The sequence below is a fragment of the Passer montanus genome, unplaced genomic scaffold (genome assembly GCF_014805655.1).
Source record: "Passer montanus isolate IOZ18808 unplaced genomic scaffold, ASM1480565v1 scaffold1, whole genome shotgun sequence".
Taxonomy (NCBI): domain Eukaryota; kingdom Metazoa; phylum Chordata; class Aves; order Passeriformes; family Passeridae; genus Passer; species Passer montanus.
Genome location: NW_024356504.1, coordinates 21,330,037 through 21,349,581, shown reverse-complemented (window position 1 = coordinate 21,349,581; position 19,545 = coordinate 21,330,037). Strand labels below are relative to the sequence as shown.

At 35.4% G+C, this 19,545-nt stretch overlaps 1 protein-coding gene across 5 annotated transcripts in view; it reads right to left on the bottom strand.

Moving 5' to 3' along the window:
- The window catches only part of SLC35F5 (solute carrier family 35 member F5), a 31,103-nt gene that overhangs the window by 7,363 nt on the left and 4,195 nt on the right, over window positions 1–19,545 (bottom strand). For 4 of the 5 annotated variants that reach the window (XM_039712791.1, XM_039712876.1, XM_039713032.1 and 1 more), the window contains exons 3-16: window positions 19,032–19,110; window positions 13,861–14,002; window positions 12,695–12,838; window positions 10,697–10,759; window positions 9,445–9,526; window positions 7,914–8,104; window positions 6,678–6,759; window positions 6,268–6,355; window positions 5,652–5,716; window positions 5,202–5,306; window positions 4,573–4,732; window positions 3,057–3,147; window positions 689–843; window positions 152–240 (exon numbers count right to left, since the gene is read on the bottom strand). In XM_039712791.1, coding sequence (XP_039568725.1) covers window positions 159–240; window positions 689–843; window positions 3,057–3,147; window positions 4,573–4,732; window positions 5,202–5,306; window positions 5,652–5,716; window positions 6,268–6,355; window positions 6,678–6,759; window positions 7,914–8,104; window positions 9,445–9,526; window positions 10,697–10,759; window positions 12,695–12,838; window positions 13,861–13,995 — 1,443 coding nt within the window. In that variant the 5' untranslated portion in view covers window positions 13,996–14,002; window positions 19,032–19,110 and the 3' untranslated portion in view covers window positions 152–158. Of the gene's footprint in view, window positions 1–151; window positions 241–688; window positions 844–3,056; window positions 3,148–4,572; window positions 4,733–5,201; window positions 5,307–5,651; window positions 5,717–6,267; window positions 6,356–6,677; window positions 6,760–7,913; window positions 8,105–9,444; window positions 9,527–10,696; window positions 10,760–12,694; window positions 12,839–13,860; window positions 14,003–16,758; window positions 16,838–19,031; window positions 19,111–19,545 lie in introns of all 5 variants that reach the window. The other variant, XM_039713094.1, reaches the window with a different exon arrangement.

Sequence of the window (19,545 nt, the reverse complement as noted above, 5' to 3'; positions counted from 1 at the left end):
CAACTTTGAAGATACACTTCAAAACTCTGCCCATCAATACAGAACAAGACTGACTGCATGCTCTTTAAAGTGTCCTTGCATAACACAAATGCCCCCACAAAAACCAATCCTCACCTTTCTGTGCACTGTTTGAGGTTTATTAATGTTTTACCTTTTGTCTATGAACAGCAGCCATCTCCTTCCTGTGAAACACTATGCATAGGGATGAGGCTTTCACACTGCTCACTTTCTTCAGGCATTCTTAAAAGAAAGACATTTATTTAAGGTCATACAGTAATATTAAATTGGTTGTTATGAAGCCAACATAATATGCAGCTGTTTGAATTTTAGCCATTAAAACAATGCAAAGACTCCTTAAATTTATCAGGTGTACTCAAGTTTGCACTATTTTTACTGCATGTGCTGGGTACAGAAATTATTACAGATGCATTAAGGGAAATATTGTGACAACCACTAGAAAACTTCTTTTAAAAGGTAAACAGACTTCACATCTTTCCATTTTCTGAGCATTGAATAGGTTAATTGTATGAATGGATTGGCAACTACTGCTATTAAGAAATTAGTACACCTGAATATAAATTCAGGTGAAAATAAACAGAGCATGAGTACTGTAGCTTATAAAGTAATACAGGATTACAGGATATTGGAAAGGTTAAAGAGATAGGATTATAGTTTGTGACTGCCCTACCTCTGAATTCGATGTTTTCTACAAATAAATGCAAAAATTCTTCTGATTCCCACCATTACTGGATCCCAGTTGTTATAGTGACACAAGAGAGTTGCAATGAAAAATGAAAAAAAGACAGGTACTGCTCCTGCAAAAAATAACCAGGAAAACTGCACCTGGAATTGAAACACAAACATCATTCACTAGATAGCTTTAAAAAGAATTGACATGCTGTATATTTGGAATGATTATTATTGAAAGTTTGAGATGCAGTTTATTTTAAACAGTGTGAGTTATTTTGTACAATTTCTATAGTTATTGGCTCTTCTCAGAACTGTATAACCTGTCTCACTGATCCATTCTTTACAATGGAATGTTCTGTTTGCACTGGGAGCTGAATGAAGACTATTTTCAAATAGTCTTGGGTTTAGGTTTTTAGTTGTGTTTCTGGTACCAAGGAGAAAGTCTCCTAGACATTCCCTGGGCTGGAAAGCAATGATCTTTAAAGCCCATTCCAACCCAAACCATTCCATGGTTCTGTAACTCCAAACCAAGGGCACAAGGACAGAAGAGCCTAGGACCTGCCTCTCAGGATGACAGAGCCATGAGCCGTGGGCACAGCCCCCCCGTGTGGAGAAAAGATCTAAAACTGAAGACTTTGGAGAACACAGATTCAGCTTTGGCACCTGGTACTGATGATCCCCCTCAAAGATCTCAACTGCAGTTGTTAAGCCCTGTTTTCCAATTGATTCCTAATGGAATTCAGGACACATAAGCTGCCAAAAGGATTTAGTCATTACAAACCTGGTTGTAATTTCCTAAGATTCAGATTTATGTTAGAAAATTACAGAAAAATAAATACCCAGAAAGTTAGTAATTATGAATATTATGTAATTACCATTCCATTTGACAGTCATATGAAGGCTGAATGTATTTGTATTTTAATCTTTACACTACATGGTGTGATTCTTGGGGTGTCCTGTGCAGGGCCAGGAGCTGCACTGGGTGATCCTGACGGGTCCCATTCCAACTCAGCACATTCTAGGATTCCATGATTATTAGCCATGCCAGTGGCATTCCTGTGCAGGGTTCTTTTAAGTAAAAACAAGGCTGGCCAGAGGCAGGGCAGCTAAAATTTCTGTCAGATTATCTGAAATGCGGACACCTGAGACTTCAGCGAGCACAGGGCTTGGCTTAGGATAATCTGATGTCTGTATGACAGAGACAGACTTGCACAAATACACCTGTGCAAAAAACTTCAAACTCTGCAGCACTTTGCCTTCAATCAGGGTCCCTCACTTGTGCTTCTAATACTAGTAATTTATTTTCTAAAATGTAAGACAGAAAGCATTTGCTTCCCACAACGTGAGTTAAAAAGGTAATTTTCCCTTTTGTTGCCAATGCAAGCTGAAAGTCATCCAACAGAGCTTGGGAGATGGTTCTGCTATTTGAAATGCCTCCACATTGCATTAGTACATGAAGAATAAAATCATTTTACAAGATCTGGACTCTGTGATTCAGAAGAAATATTACTGGGAATTAGAAAAGTATAGTCCATTTTTCAGGGCATCCCAGATGAAAGTTTAGATGAATCACTTCAGAAGACAACCTAAAATTTTCATATATTGATATACGTAACTATATATATACACCTCTACCAATGTACTTGCACATACCCACACATCTGTGTATATCTAAAATGTGTACTGACACACAAACCTAGACATAAAATTCTTATTTTTTACTACCAGCATTAGCTCACATGTATTAACCTCATAAAAGTGGATTTTGGGGGTAGGAGTCTGCAGATGTTTTATTCCTTGTTTCATTTAGTTACCACAAGTTATTTACCATCCCATAACAATCTATGCCTCAAATGTGTATTGTGGATACTTTAAGAGCAACACAAATACAACTGTCTTACCAACAAAAGTTTTATTATTGTTGGAACCACTGCAGTGTTTGCTTTATTTCCATGCTGGAATACGCAGGTAAAACGAACACAAAATATAATGCCTATCACATGTTCATTACAAAAGTATTTAATTAGGATCTGACTCTTTTTTGACTTTTCTTATATTTATCCTTTTATTTTTCTGACTTATTTTCCAAAATCCACGCTGACATGAAGTAAAAGCAAAATACAAGTTGTGTTTGGGTTTTTTTGACTTCATTTTTACATGCACAAAGTTTCAGAAGTCCAAATTGTACTCATTACAATTTACACTTTGCTTGCAAAAGCATTGAACAGCAAAGCCTCTTTTTGGCTGGAAACATTCCAAATGCCAAACTTGACTAATTTATTGTACCAAATAAACAAATACAAGCCTAAAAGAATTTAATTAGAAGAAATTCTGTAAACAATTATCACAACTTAGTAGGACCTTACCTTTTGCATGCACATGTCAGCTATTATGGACAGAGGTATTGTAAGGCTTAGGGCAAGTGTGCCTATCAGTGATGAGGTAAGAAAGCAGCCCCTAAAAGACAATAAAATCATAACAATTATACAGTTTAATGACAATAAATAATTATAATAATGAGGTGTTACTTAAAAGTTAAAAGACAACCAAAGTAATACATCAAAGAGGAAGACATTTGATGAACTGTTAGTTACTGTTTAATAATCAAAAATTAACTCGCACCATCACACTCCATCATAAATCTGTGAAAGTGCATAGAATTCTTAACTAGGGAATGGATGTCCTCTGGGCTGCAGCTTAATTCCCATACCAATCTTTTGAGGTGATGGAAATTTCCCTATTTCACATGTACTAACTTCATCTAGAAAAATCTGTATTTTGTTTCCATACCCTGATTCTCTAGAGCATAAGAGACTGCTTCTGAATTACAACCAACCTGTCCACAGAAAACTGTAAATGCATAAATGGAACAGAATCCAATAAAAATTTATCAGCAGGTTAAAAAAAAAAAAGTCATATCTACCCCTACATTATTTAGTTGGTACGATGTGCTTGGGTGGAGTAAACAAGTAGGTTAAATTGTATTATTTAGTTAAAAAAAAAAAAAAAAGAGAAGACTATAGTAGTGGCACACTGGATTGGTAAAGAATGATATCAGCACAAACTATGTAATTAGTCTCAATCCAAAACTCTACGGAAAAGGAACTGGAAGTAAAACTTGCTCTTAAATTGACTGGGATATCATTCTGAGTAATTAAACAAATATCAGGTATGTAAAAAAGTCTGTGCACGCCCATGTACTTAACCCTATGCTAATACTTGATTTTGGGACAAGAGACAATGTTTGAGGTTCGGGGCGGTTAATGTATTTGTTATTTTGTCTACATTAAAATTACACTTAAACTGACACTGATACTGAGCTGCAGTTTAATCTTTCAGGGTGGCATTAACACCACAAAAATATTCTATCAACAAACAAGTTCAACTGCAAAGAAACATATGCTACAATGTATTTATACCTAGGACTGGTACAAAAGTTTGCCAATAAACAAAAAATTATTAAAATTCATACATAATTTAGACTTGAAAAAACAAACAAAAATCCATACCCCCTAAAAAACCAAAAGTTTTTTGCGGAATTCCATCTACTCCACCTTGATCTTTTGTTTCAGTATTGCCACAGAACTGTTATGACAGAATTCATACTCTTTTGATACTGCAACTGCACAAAGTCTTTTTGTCTCAAATGTTAATTCTGCAATAAGCTAAGCACACAGTATTTTAATTACTACAAGCACACATCAGCTACTTTTAAAGTTAGCTGTTGTCTTAACAGGACATTGTGACACTAGGCTAAAACTGCACATGTGGACAGAAAAAAAAAGCAAAAGAAAAGGGCACAAAGCCCAACCTAGACAATTTTACATCTCAACATAGGAAAGATAATTCATGTGAAATATATTCAATGTATGGAGTACATACCACAGCCAGAGGAACTCTGACAAAACTGTTCCAATAAGGCCATTTATGACAATGCACATCCATATCAGTTTATTGGGAAACTCAAATGCTTCAAACCCAGTATAGTGAAGCAGGAAGAACCCTGGCCACAGCAGCAACAGATTAAACAGTCCTACAAAACCTGGATATAAAAACAGTATTAAGTAAATCATAATAAACTTTCTTCAACATAACCAAAATCTCAGCTAAAATCAGCTATTTTGACAATATGCATATAGAAAATCAGCCATGAAGCAATATTTTAAATGTTTCAATGGAAACAAATGTAAGAAATTGAACCTGAAATTCACAAACTAAATTTGCCTCAAATATTTACAGGTTTGAAACTGAAAAGAAAATGAAACTTAGGAATTTCATTAAGTCAGTGGGGCTGTCTGCACACCTACATGAAATTCTTCTTGTTAAGGCTCAAAACAAGAAACAATTCACACAAGCAGTCTCTAAAGGACTCCTAACCATGAGAGTAAGAGGCTTTCTCTACTTCCTTGGCTTTTTTAAGCCCCTTTACCACTCAGAGTTCAGTGCTTGAAAGCATATCATTTAATCACACATTGAATTAAAACTTTTAACAGAGTAACTTTTGGTCTTACCAAAGAACATTGGTATGTCAAGTTTATCTTCTCTATCTACCTTCCTTTTTATCATGACTATGTAGACAGCATACAGCATTGCTCCTACAAGAGACCAAATGGAACCTGGAAAAATGAAAAAAATACTCCACTGAGATATGCCAAACATGTTATGCACAGTAGGATCAACTCTCCTAAACCTCTGTTGATTACAGAATCCATTACTAAATTAAAAATATGGGAAAATGGAGAAAGCTCTAGAATTAAATAAATTAAATAAATACTTTCCCAATATACACATAGGGTGAAAAATTATCATAAATGGCAAATTTTAGAAGTTGAAACTAAAAAGCCAGATTATGAAATGTTACATGAATAAGAGATATAGAGCTTGCTATATGACTACTTAGTACTGTCAGAAGATGGTACTGATCACTACACATTCCAGGATTAAAACCCATAAGTAAATACCTATTGTATCTTTTCCAGCAGATTTTTCAGATCCAGAAAGGTTAACAAGTACCACACCACCAATGCTGACAAAAAAAAAGAAGAAATGCAAAACATTGCTTGAAGTCAGGATTTCTTTACAAAAACAGATAAAAGAAAGAGAAAAACAAATATAGTTCTATCTTTAGGCATTTTTATTTAACCAAAACCCACTTCTGGAAAGTCAAAAGGAGTTCTCAACTGCTAAGGCATGACCCCAAGTTAAAACCAACCAACCTCACTTTTAACTTCCCAGAACAATGCACCAGGCATTTAATGGAACAGGCTGACAACACTGAGTGTCAAACTTTTTCACCATTACACAAAAAAAACCAAAAAACCACAAATAAACAACAAGAAAATAAGTTAATCTATTTCCAACAGAAATTAATCTAATTTTCTACAGGTTTGGAAATGGTTCATGATATGAAGCATTTAAGAATCCTTAACTCAGTTGCTTAATTCATCTGTGAAACAAGGATTTTTGAAAAGTGGTGGGTATAATTTATTGTCACAGATAGCACAGGTACAGCAGGTACAGTTGTCCTCTCACTGTACCAGGGAGTTTTGGACCAAATGTTCCCTCCCATTATCTTACCTTAAAATAACAGCTAATAATTTGGACAGGGTAAACCGATCTCCACTGTTACTGGGAAAGACTGCAGCTAAGATTAAAGTAAAAAGCCCTGCAAGAGAAATTCAGAGGAGTTTATACAACCAAGTTTTGCCAGTATTTTGCTCAGAAAACTACACAGCTTCAAAGCTATTATACTCCAAATGTATTTCCTTAATGTACAGATGTAGCTGCAAAAGTACACACACATAAAGCAGAAATATGAAGGTACTTTAAAAAACCTCTGCAAATACAAAATGAATTTTCTAAACACACATATTCAATGCCTTTAGGTCAAATCCACAGGTAAAAATGTTACACAAATCCATTGTAATAAGATTTCTATGTTATAAACAGCCTTGTAACACACATCTGGTGGTGTAAATAAAACTTACCAGAGGTTGATGACAAAATATTAACTATGGCAACTTGGGTATCTGACAGAGCTTCTTGGTATGAGAAATTTGCCAAGAACCACTGGGGAAAAAGAAAAATAATTTTGCTATTATACGGGTAGCACAGCTTAAGTTCCTCAGTGCAATAAAATCCTACTTAAAAAAAAAAAACAACCAAAACCTCCATTTATTTAAAAAATAAAATCAGAACTAGATTTTTAGCTTAAAGAGATTTCTAACTTCTATTAAAGTGGAAGGCACATTAAAAGACAGCAGCAAACTTAGAACTGGCTCAAACCAACCACATTCAACCAACAACCAACCACATGTTTAATAATGAAATACCATACTTCAGAACTTAAAAGAATTAAAATGACATTATAATAGCTAGTCTGTAGTAACTAAAGGTACTTTTAACTTGTTTTGGAGTGCTTGAAGATAACTGCACAAGGGCTGCAAAGAATTTCAGTAATGCATGTGACATTAGTCAGCCTAATGAGGTTTTTTTAGAGTACTTAAAACCAGCACAGATCTCCACTGTTAAAAACAAACATCTCTTATATTGAATGCCTAAAAAATACTTAATTCCTCCATAAAGGAATAAAATGGCAAAATGTTTTCTCACTTCTTGATTGAGATGTCACTAGTAAGATCTCAGATATATTCTAAGGGAAGTAACCACTCTCTAGTCTTATGTAGAAAGATTCATGAAGTCCAAGAAAAAATACATGTACATGTCAGTAGCACCCATGAATAGAATAAACAGGATTTGTTTTGGACACGAGGACACTATCCCAGAAAAAATTACACCACTATTTTCTGGTACATGCATCAGTTGTAGTATTATTGTTTATGATAATAATAATAACAATAATGCTTAAATAGCTCTACTTCCTGAGGAAAAGCCATGATGAGTCCACACTACAGAGAATCCATTTGGCAGCAGCAGTAAAGGTGCTTCTAGACAAGGCATCACTGATCTGCCCTCTACATTTTTCTGTCTCAAAAATTCTGCCACTGGAATCTCTCTCTCCCTCCAGAATTGAGGCATGATGCAGCAACAGCATGTACCAGCAGATCCATAATTAAATCTTGCACCAGGAAAATTTTACTTCTTATAGTACATTTATAAAATAAGGTTTAAAGAATACAAGTCATCTCAATACTTATTCACTATTATTATACAAGTTTTAAATGCATCTTTACTCAAGTTTTCTGAAAGAATGGAGCACATACCACGAAGCAAAAGAAAAAGCTAATTTTTGCTACTTGGCTTGCAGTGAGTTTTCCCACAGTTTTTAAGATGGACTCCTGCTCCTTCACTGTTGGGTATGACATGCGGGACAGCTTTGCCTCCAGAGCATGGCTCGATGGCAGCTGCCGGATCTCCATGATGTTACTGAACCTCACACGAGGCTTCTTGGGTGCTTGAGACAGAAAAAAAAACAGAAAAAAAAATTTAAAATATTCATATTATTATTAAACTTTTGGAGCCAACACAATATGCAAATAAAACGACGATATTGTAACACACCATTGATTAAAATACTGCACAAATAGCAGGTTCCTATCCAATTAGAAGACATGCCATCATGATTTATTAAACTAATATTTTGCTATTCAGGAGGCTACTAATAAGACACAGCACAATTACTGTTTTCAATCAGTAAGTTGTCCACCATGAAAACCTCACTGAAAAGCACCACCCCTGCTCCCTGTCAAAAATATCAACAAAAAGTAACAACACAGTTTTAGACAGGAATTATTCCACCTTAAAAAAACACTCTATATGTAAGATTTTGTTTAATTGTCCAATAGCCAAACAGCCAACACCTGCACACAATTATACCTAACTGCAAGGACAATGTTTCATTTAGAAGATTAAAGTCCAACAGACCTCAGAGCTTAGCAAAGACCATAGAGTCACTTGCCCTTTGAAATCTACTCTCTAACTAATCTTGCAAACTAGGATCAGGGTTTATTTAGAAGGTTATTTTAGTATCATTAGGTTCCTCCATAAAGAAAACATTACACTAAACACTACAGGCAAATATCAGCTTAAATGAATGTGAAACAATACCTAATTTCCTAAAAAAATGTAAAGGGAAAGCTGCAGCTGGAACAGTTCTGAAGTGATTGGTGCATGTTGCACAGGAAGCAGAGCCTACCAAAGTGGTTCCTAATGTGTGCCATGGATAAATTAAGAGAGCTTCCCTTTGATAAGCAGGGACTCTTTTGCTGAGGATTGGCTAACTGGATGTTCTGAAGGCAACCTTTCCAAAATTGTCTGGGACGTCAGGCCTGTTTCAGGTACTATCACAGAATAGTGAGGCTTAAATTAAACCAGAATGCACATAGACTGTTAAAATTCTTACTTTGACTGCTTTGCTCCTGCTCTAAAAAGGACAATAGCTTGTTTTTCCAGAGGCTGACCCACTGCTGCTGGTCTTACAAGCCCAGAAGGAAAGAATCACAAGTACTGAACCCAGTTGGTCCCTTGAGATAAACATAGGCTGCATCTGTAGTGACCAAGAAAGGTAAAACTGAACGACAGGCCTATGCTTTCTCTACCTGAAAGTAAATATGTGAGACTGCAATTCATGCAATAAGAGATTTCAGAAAGGAGAAAAAGGGAAAAAAAAAAAAAAAAAAGAGAGGGGAGGAAGGGGAAGCACATCCTGCAACATGACAGCAGTTATACTAAACAAAAAGGAAAGTAACTCCTTCAAAGAACTAACATTACAGCATTCCAAAAGGCTTTACTCACTTTTCTCTGCATCACTACTATTACTGCCATTTTTTTCAGTTGGTAAATCATGAAACTTTACAGGAACATATAAAGGTTCACTCTGCAATGAATCAGTATAAGTAAAAATACAGTTAAGCAGGATATTTAAATTATTACCAGTAAAATTTATTTAGCGAATTAGAAAACTAAATAAAGAAAACTTGGTGAATAGCAAGATAATCAGACTTAAAGCAGGTCTGCACACAGTGGATAGACTTATATATTCATGTAGATTCATGCATACTGTATGTTACACATATTGGTAAAACACATTACTAAAAGAGAACTGTGCTCTTTTGTGTGTATTGTCACGAACAAAAAACTTATGGCCAGCCTACTGATTTAAAATTACAAAATAAATCATCAATATTACAGATATTTCATTAGCCATAGCTTCTGTCCAAATTATAAACTAGAAACATGAAATACAGACTTTATGGAGAAAAATTCATGTACTCATTTTCTTCCCATGACCCTAAACAGCCCTTATTTTCCTCCCTAGACCTAAACATCAAAAACTTTGGGAAATAGCTACAACAGATAAGGCACTTACAAGTATTTCAAGCACTTAAAACTTTTGCTAACAAGACAAGTTTTAAGCTACTTGTTTAGATGCAATTTATAAACTCTAAGAGTGAAGTCATTAAAAAGATCTGGTAGTTGGATTTTCATTTTGTTTAGGATTTTCAGGCTTGTTTAGGATAAAAATTTTGGTGGATGTTTAAATTAATGCAAAATTGCCCAATATTCTAGAGTCACATGTTCTTAATGAATAGAGAAGGTCAAGAAGATTTTATTCTTAAATACAGATAGATAACGTTTAAAATCCCCCCAAAACTAAATGAAGAATACATCAGAAAAAAGTCTCTTTAAGTAATGCTGTATAAAATACCCATACAGTAATTTGCAATACTCGATTCCTTCCCCCACTCTATTACAGACATGGTACTGAGTTGAATATGTAAAGGTTTTCTCTGTAGAAGATAATATTTATTTGACAAACTACTACAGAAGCATTCAATTAAGTGCTTTATTGAGCTGAGAATCCATATTTCTTATAGTAAGCAACACCATTATTTGCAGTACTTATTAATAACATATAAGCATGTAAGTTGCCACTCCTCTTTGACAAAACCTATTACATTTAAAACTGCCATTTTTTAAACAGTAAGTGAAGACAGTTGTGCCATGTTATTGCAAAGCATCAACCACTATAAATTAAGGCACTTACCAGAGAACTGTTCACAGTGGTATCTGTTGTACAAGCAGCAAAATAACCTTCAGCATCTGCAAACTAATTACAGAAATGTTCATGTAATAAACTACCAAGGCAAAGTTGTTATTAACTGAAATTTTTTTTCCATCATTCTGTCACAATTCCCTCTCTCCTCTCAGCCCTCCTCCCCAATACCAAGAGAGCTTACAAGTTCAGTAATAACTTCAGTACATCTTTGTACCTCTTGAACCCCACTGAATTCAGCTACCCAGGTATGAATGCAGGATAAGGGTCTTAAGTACAAAAAAAACTGCAAAATTCAGTCTTAGGGACACAATGACCACTAAATGATTGTGCATCTGTTAACAACAAGATGCTTCTTTCCTCATTTTATTGAGGCCAAGTTCTTTTCCCTCCTCTTTTCTGCACCTTATAAAACCCATATTCCCTGACCTGCAGCTTGCTGTTCTACCATGATGGTAGCAAACCTATTAAAGAAAGCCTCTAATGTGGAAGAGAACTTAAAAGTAAGGTGTGAGTGTTTCTCCAAGCAATCATTGAAATAAAACCATATAAATGGCTGTGCTGTCCACACTAATAAACACAAGACACTTTAAAGGCACTTGCGATAATTACAGAGTTGAATATTTAACCTATATTTATTTAGTATTTTTTTAATATTTAATATCTTCCCCTTGAAGGGGAAAGGAATTTTCTAACAGCATATTATAATAATGTCTGCACTGCTCTTTTGAAAGGGAAAAAGAATGGGATTCCAGCAGCAGTGTCATGAGTGCCACACACATGTGACAGACTGGGCACTCTTAGTCATTGCTTTCCAGTTCGTATTTCATTATTGTCAGCAAAGAAACTAACTTCTGCTTATTCCCAAATTATCTTATGGAGATTCTGAACGACATCAAGTCTAACATATGCCATATTACACACAAACACTTGGTATTAAAGGCTGATCTAGGAAAAATTGTATCAAGATACCAGTCAACTTTAAACACTCTATGTGTTTAAATCAATAATTAAAAAAAAATTTGTTATTGTCTTTTCTTAAAAAAAATTCAGACAAAAATCACATAACACTTTAAATATGTTATGCCTGCAACTGTCACTATTAGTGAAGTCTAACATATCCAGAAAATTTAAGTCAGGTTCTTTCACACAAGCTATTTTCTATAAAGACATGTTGATTAGCAGCATGTTCTTGGATCACATTTTCTAGGTTTTTTTTAGTGTGATATTAGTATCAGGCCAAATGCCTTCCTAATTCCTGAGTGCTGCTGTTCAGCATCTTGAAACACTGGCACAGAACAACTGCTCTTCCCAGCATCTCTTGGGAAAAAACCCAGTATTTCTGTCATATAACAACAATTTTAGGTTCTAGCACAAACTATGCCTAACTCTGGAATGGGCATCAGAAGGTCACTCATACATAAAAGCTATATAAAACAATATTAACAATAACAAAAACATAATTCTACCACCCTAACTAAGTGTAACTTTAAACCCCTCAAATGTAACTTTAAACCCCTCAAATGTAACTTTAAACCCCTCAAAGCAGTCAGCAAACAGTTCATGGTTGTGCCACAGACTAAAAGAATCAGTGCTAAAAATCAGCTACAAAGTTCAAGTTCTGATTCCATTGGTTACAGATGTTGGGGGAGTGAAAGGGAACCAAGAGCCAACAGTGACTTCCATAAGCTCTTGTTAAGAGGAATTATCCTCTGCAATTGCCCAGGATACAAAAGCAGGCTGTAGGGACCAATGGTCTGGCCCAGCAGAGCATTTCTTACAACTCCTGACACATCTCAAATTGCTTTTTCTTGCCCTCATCCTTTCACATGACAACTGTTATGGCTGCCATGTCTTCCTGTGGCACGATTCAGTTTATATGTCAAATATGCAACATTTGCTCTTCTCTAGTCTCTATTTTAAGGGGGTTTTTTTTTTCTGTACAAACCTAGACAAATATCACAACATCTATAGATTTGTAATACTTACAAAAGCTGCATGCCTTCCACGAAACCCACGAGTACATTGTTGTCTCCATGGCTTCCAAACAATAAATCCCAAGAGGTATAGAACAAACATGGATGTTTTTGCAAATGTACTGAAAAAGGGTTTGTTGTACCTTGTAAAAACATACTGTGGAAAGAAAATAATTGCAAATAATTACCAAATAGATAAGAGTTCACAAAATGAATGATCAGGTGTAAGTATACAGTCCAGAACAGTCTGGTTCCCAAAATACCAGAGTTGTGAATATTGGCATGGGTGACCAAAGGAACCAAGTGGCCCTGCCTGTTCTGAGGGAACCCTCTCCCAAACTACCTCCAATGCCAACAAAAAGGAGTTTTTGTAAGAAACAATGCCACAGAAGGAAAACTACTTGTTACTTGTGTCTCACTAAGCAACACATTTATATGCTACTAAACTCAAATAGCACTGAAAATACATTTACATACAAATATTTTCTAAATTGAAGAACACTTTTATAAGCAATAACATATTAAACATAAATTAGAGAGGATTACTTTGGCTAAATAACATTTCAGTATCAAAAGCAACTCCACCAGCTCATTCCAAAAAATATTTTATTAAAATCACATGATAAGGACAAACATTTGTAGATGCTTAGTTTTAAAACTGATATACAACATAATGACAGTTCAAAAAACTGAATTTAGGAATTTATTAAAACTCCATTTCCATTGCTAAAGCTCTGGTTTAAGTCCTAAAACTTAACATGAAATAACATAACAGTTTCAATGTAGCTAATATATGAACTAGATGAAATTACAGGGTTCAACTCTACGACTTGAGCCCCTTCATCCTGAATTTCTGGATCTTCTGAACTACAATTCACCACATAATCAGCCAGCCATGTTACAGCCCATTTACAAATTTTCGGGAACCATACGGGCATTTTAACCAACACAGCAATAACAAAATGAACTCCCTGATTACAGTACACAGTGATGAGTTTATGCTGTTTAATTTTAAAGTCGTCAGTAACACCTTCTGCCTCAAAAGAAACAGCCACTGAATTGAACTTATCTGTAAGTTTTAGTGGATTCAGGCTGGTGAAACACCAAGTGTTTGATAACTATGTTTCTGCTGCATTTTCTCATTTATTTTCTCTTTAAAATGTGTGGAACAATACTCACAGAAGTGAGCTCTGAAGAGGCCACCCAGATGACATCAACCAGGAGGAGAATGACAATTCCTAGGGCCATTCGCCTGCGCTGAGCAGATGAGCTGCTCTGGGAGCTCATCCGGTTCATGATAAAAACCCACACCATTTGGAACCTGGGCAAGGGGGACACGCAAATAAAACACAAAAGCTTACAGTGACACACAAAAGAAATAAACATTGGGGGCAACTGTTTCATACATACGAACAGGACTTGATATGCAAAGATACACATAGCTGTGTTGTTAAAAAGCAGATCTTCAACAGATCAGGCAGGAAATTTTCAGAGATATTAGGGACAATTAGAAAGTAAGTCTTGACTTTGCAAAAATTTATCATCTGCTTTAGGAATGAAATAAGAAAAATGTATTGTATGGAATTTACACTACAAGTTCGACAAACATACTAATTAGATTAATGTGCTCTAACAAATGTCAGAAATGTGTTTAAACTTAGAGGCATTCAACAAATGTTTCAGAAGACATAGGAAAACATTTGAGTAAATTATACACCCTTACAACAAGAGGTGGTTCAAGAAAAAAATTTAAAAAGTAGACTACACATGTAGTTGTATTTAAAAAAATATATAGCTATTTGGTAATTTATGAAATACAGGCACAAACCAATTCTAGTGAAAATTTATCAAAAATTCATTAATGCTACTGCAAAGGAATTCAGATTTGTGACACAGCTTTACAGCTGCCCATTGGATGGCCCAAATTTATGGAAGGCCTAAATTTAGGAAAACTTTCAATTATATTATTAAAAAGCTTCAAATACAATTGACAAAGACTGATGGCGCATTCTTGTACCAGAATCCATTATGTTAGCCAGACATGTATATGGTATTTCCATCACTAACCTTCACTTATTTATGTATAAATTTTAAGAACCAATTTATTAAGAGTTCATTAACTACAGATGGCACAGTATACCATAAACACAAACATCATCTCTGAGAGAACTGCTCAAGGAACTGCAATCTAAGTCATCTTTAGGGAGGAGCTTCTGACTTTCACAGTAAACAGAGGTCATCTGCTTTGCTAATATGGTCTGATAAATTTAAATTGAACTTCATTTTTTCCACATGTGCCATATACAAATACTTGCTGTCTTTTCATTATTTACAAATGATTTGTGAAAGAGACAGTGCAATAACGTCCTCAGTAAGTGAGGAAGGCACATTACTTTTTTCCAAAGTAGCCTGCTCCTCAGATTAAGGATTTAAATGTCCAGATATGCAGAAGCACATTGGAGACCATAGCACTGTTTTCTGCATTGACTCATATTCTATACAGTCTCTGCCATGTTCAAATCTTGATACTTTTTCCTCCATTTCTCAAGGGGCTTCTTTCAAAAGGAAAATGAACAGGCAGAGTTCCTGAAGTATAATTATACCACTAGATCTATGCCAATATATTCCATGTGTGGGCATCAGTTCTGGGTAATTACTCTGCTTTTCTGATAAAATGGTGGGACTGACAAAGAAAGCAGAAATCTTTAAGTAGAGAGAGGCAAAGTTATGAAAGACTCAGCAAGGAGTTATAGTTTCTACTTGATACAGAATAAAGGAGAAAACATTTGTTCTCAAAGAGAGAGCAAATAAATGTATTATCTTAAACTTGAAGAAACTAATATAAAGGTTTTCAAGCTTGAAAGCTTATAAAGGTTTTTTCAGTTTTTAGAAATTGGTTTAACAAATACTACATATTATACTCTATAAACTTTGCCTTCATTTTATTATGACTAAAAGCCTACAAGCCATTACATGAAGTTATATTATATATAGCCTAAAAATTGCTCGTGTGTTTGCATAATATGCAGCTAATGTGAAAGCTGGGCATAGAAGAGTTCAGACAAACTGGAAGGAAGAAATCTCATTCCTGTCAGGCTATAGCACAACTCATGGGCAGTGGGAAATTATCCTAGGAACAGAAAGCACTGCAGGCTTCCACCAGCTCTGTGCTGCAGGCAGGAGGGGAGAGGGAGCTGGGGAGACAGGAGGGAATGGCAGCAGCCCGATCAACTGGACATCTCCACATCAGATGCTCCCTCACACCTACAGCTCTGCTGCTCTCACCACAGGCTGCTTCAAAGCACACTGTGTGAACACAGATCATGCACAGATAACATTCACATCCTGCAGCTGTTTAATCTGCACTCAGCTTGTCTACTTTAGGCTTGAACAAATCCTTCGCTTTAAAATTCTTCAACAAAAGCAAAGTAAAGGATGATGGAACATCCAGCACTTCTCAGATAAGAGGTTACACATAAAGTTATTCAGTCTATGCAAATTTTACACCATTTCTTCTGTAACTTTGATAAGTAGATGCTAAAATTCTAAATAAAGAGCCGATAATTATGCCTTGGAAGTTGAAGTTTTTTATATGTTGGAGTAAGAGCAGCTATTACTTTCTCATCTGACTACCAAGTATCTGCTTAACATTTCTGCTGCCTAATTTAGCATTTGCTTGATCCTTCCCTAACAAGGCAAAAAGCTTAACAAGAAAAGGTGACTATGAAGTGCAGCACCATCACCTTCAAGCTAAGAGCTGACTAAAAAAGCTACCAAGCAGCAATACTAAAATGCTTGTAAAGTTCAGCAGAAATTCAAAAGCTTACCGAAACCTAAATCCTAAGTTTTAGAACAGAATTAAAACCCTGTAAAACATCACACAAAATGCAAAAATACAAAGACAGATTGAAACTACTATTTTGACAAGTTTTAGACAGACACATTGTCCCACTTATTGTCAGTACTCATAAACTTGCAATGAAATACAATTCTACACTTTTATGTTTGGCTTCTGTACATTGAGGGTAATATGCTCTGATAGAAATGAAGACACAAGAACAAGACTTCTCTTATTACCTTCCACAATAACTGTAAAAAAGAAACAAAAGTGGTGACTAACAAACTTCACACTTCATGTCAAAGTGAAGATAGTCTCCTAAAAAAAAAAACAAAAAAAGCAAAGTGTGAAACATCATGTGCATAGGTATATTAATTTAGGAAAACTTTCAATTATATTATTAAAAAGCTTCAAATACAATTGACAAAGACTGATGGCGCATTCTTGTACCAGAATCCATTATGTTAGCCAGACATGTATATGGTATTTCCATCACTAACCTTCACTTATTTATGTATAAATTTTAAGAACCAATTTATTAAGAGTTCATTAACTACAGATGGCACAGTATACCATAAACACAAACATCATCTCTGAGAGAACTGCTCAAGGAACTGCAATCTAAGTCATCTTTAGGGAGGAGCTTCTGACTTTCACAGTAAACAGAGGTCATCTGCTTTGCTAATATGGTCTGATAAATTTAAATTGAACTTCATTTTTTCCACATGTGCCATATACAAATACTTGCTGTCTTTTCATTATTTACAAATGATTTGTGAAAGAGACAGTGCAATAACGTCCTCAGTAAGTGAGGAAGGCACATTACTTTTTTCCAAAGTAGCCTGCTCCTCAGATTAAGGATTTAAATGTCCAGATATGCAGAAGCACATTGGAGACCATAGCACTGTTTTCTGCATTGACTCATATTCTATACAGTCTCTGCCATGTTCAAATCTTGATACTTTTTCCTCCATTTCTCAAGGGGCTTCTTTCAAAAGGAAAATGAACAGGCAGAGTTCCTGAAGTATAATTATACCACTAGATCTATGCCAATATATTCCATGTGTGGGCATCAGTTCTGGGTAATTACTCTGCTTTTCTGATAAAATGGTGGGACTGACAAAGAAAGCAGAAATCTTTAAGTAGAGAGAGGCAAAGTTATGAAAGACTCAGCAAGGAGTTATAGTTTCTACTTGATACAGAATAAAGGAGAAAACATTTGTTCTCAAAGAGAGAGCAAATAAATGTATTATCTTAAACTTGAAGAAACTAATATAAAGGTTTTCAAGCTTGAAAGCTTATAAAGGTTTTTTCAGTTTTTAGAAATTGGTTTAACAAATACTACATATTATACTCTATAAACTTTGCCTTCATTTTATTATGACTAAAAGCCTACAAGCCATTACATGAAGTTATATTATATATAGCCTAAAAATTGCTCGTGTGTTTGCATAATATGCAGCTAATGTGAAAGCTGGGCATAGAAGAGTTCAGACAAACTGGAAGGAAGAAATCTCATTCCTGTCAGGCTATAGCACAACTCATGGGCAGTGGGAAATTATCCTAGGAACAGAAAGCACTGCAGGCTTCCACCAGCTCTGTGCTGCAGGCAGGAGGGGAGAGGGAGCTGGGGAGACAGGAGGGAATGGCAGCAGCCCGATCAACTGGACATCTCCACATCAGATGCTCCCTCACACCTACAGCTCTGCTGCTCTCACCACAGGCTGCTTCAAAGCACACTGTGTGAACACAGATCATGCACAGATAACATTCACATCCTGCAGCTGTTTAATCTGCACTCAGCTTGTCTACTTTAGGCTTGAACAAATCCTTCGCTTTAAAATTCTTCAACAAAAGCAAAGTAAAGGATGATGGAACATCCAGCACTTCTCAGATAAGAGGTTACACATAAAGTTATTCAGTCTATGCAAATTTTACACCATTTCTTCTGTAACTTTGATAAGTAGATGCTAAAATTCTAAATAAAGAGCCGATAATTACGCCTTGGAAGTTGAAGTTTTTTATATGTTGGAGTAAGAGCAGCTATTACTTTCTCATCTGACTACCAAGTATCTGCTTAACATTTCTGCTGCCTAATTTAGCATTTGCTTGATCCTTCCCTAACAAGGCAAAAAGCTTAACAAGAAAAGGTGACTATGAAGTGCAGCACCATCACCTTCAAGCTAAGAGCTGACTAAAAAAGCTACCAAGCAGCAATACTAAAATGCTTGTAAAGTTCAGCAGAAATTCAAAAGCTTACCGAAACCTAAATCCTAAGTTTTAGAACAAAATTAAAACCCTGTAAAACATCACACAAAATGCAAAAATACAAAGACAGATTGAAACTACTATTTTGACAAGTTTTAGACAGACACATTGTCCCACTTATTGTCAGTACTCATAAACTTGCAATGAAATACAATTCTACACTTTTATGTTTGGCTTCTGTACATTGAGGGTAATATGCTCTGACAGAAATGAACACACAAGAACAAGACTTTTCTCTTATTACCTTCCACAATAACTGTAAAAAAGAAACAAAAGTGGTGACTAACAAACTTCACACTTCATGTCAAAGTGAAGATAGTCTCCTAAAAAAAAAACCAAAAAAAGCAAAGTGTGAAACATCATGTGCATAGGTATATTAAGCATTTATCTTTGCAAAATACTGTCTAAAATTTCAAGTTCTACAAGTGTCTTTTGCAGCTTAAGTCCTAACTGTTGGGGACTTACAGAACTAGAAATTTAAGAATTGGTCTGCATCAAAAATGCCAGCAAGGCAGCCCTGACTTGCAAGAAAACAGGATCCTTATCTACTTTTAATATTACAAAGAACACAACCCCTTCCTCATTAACTGACTATAGGAGGTTCACATGAGGAACAAGAGCCTGATGATGTTAAATTCTGATTTTCTAAGCTGTGCAGAGAAAGGCACTATTTCTTCAGTGCACATTCCTAAGGAAAGAATTTAAACATTAGAACTAGGAAGGTAATGGAAGAACATACAGGCTTGTTGGCCTTAAAA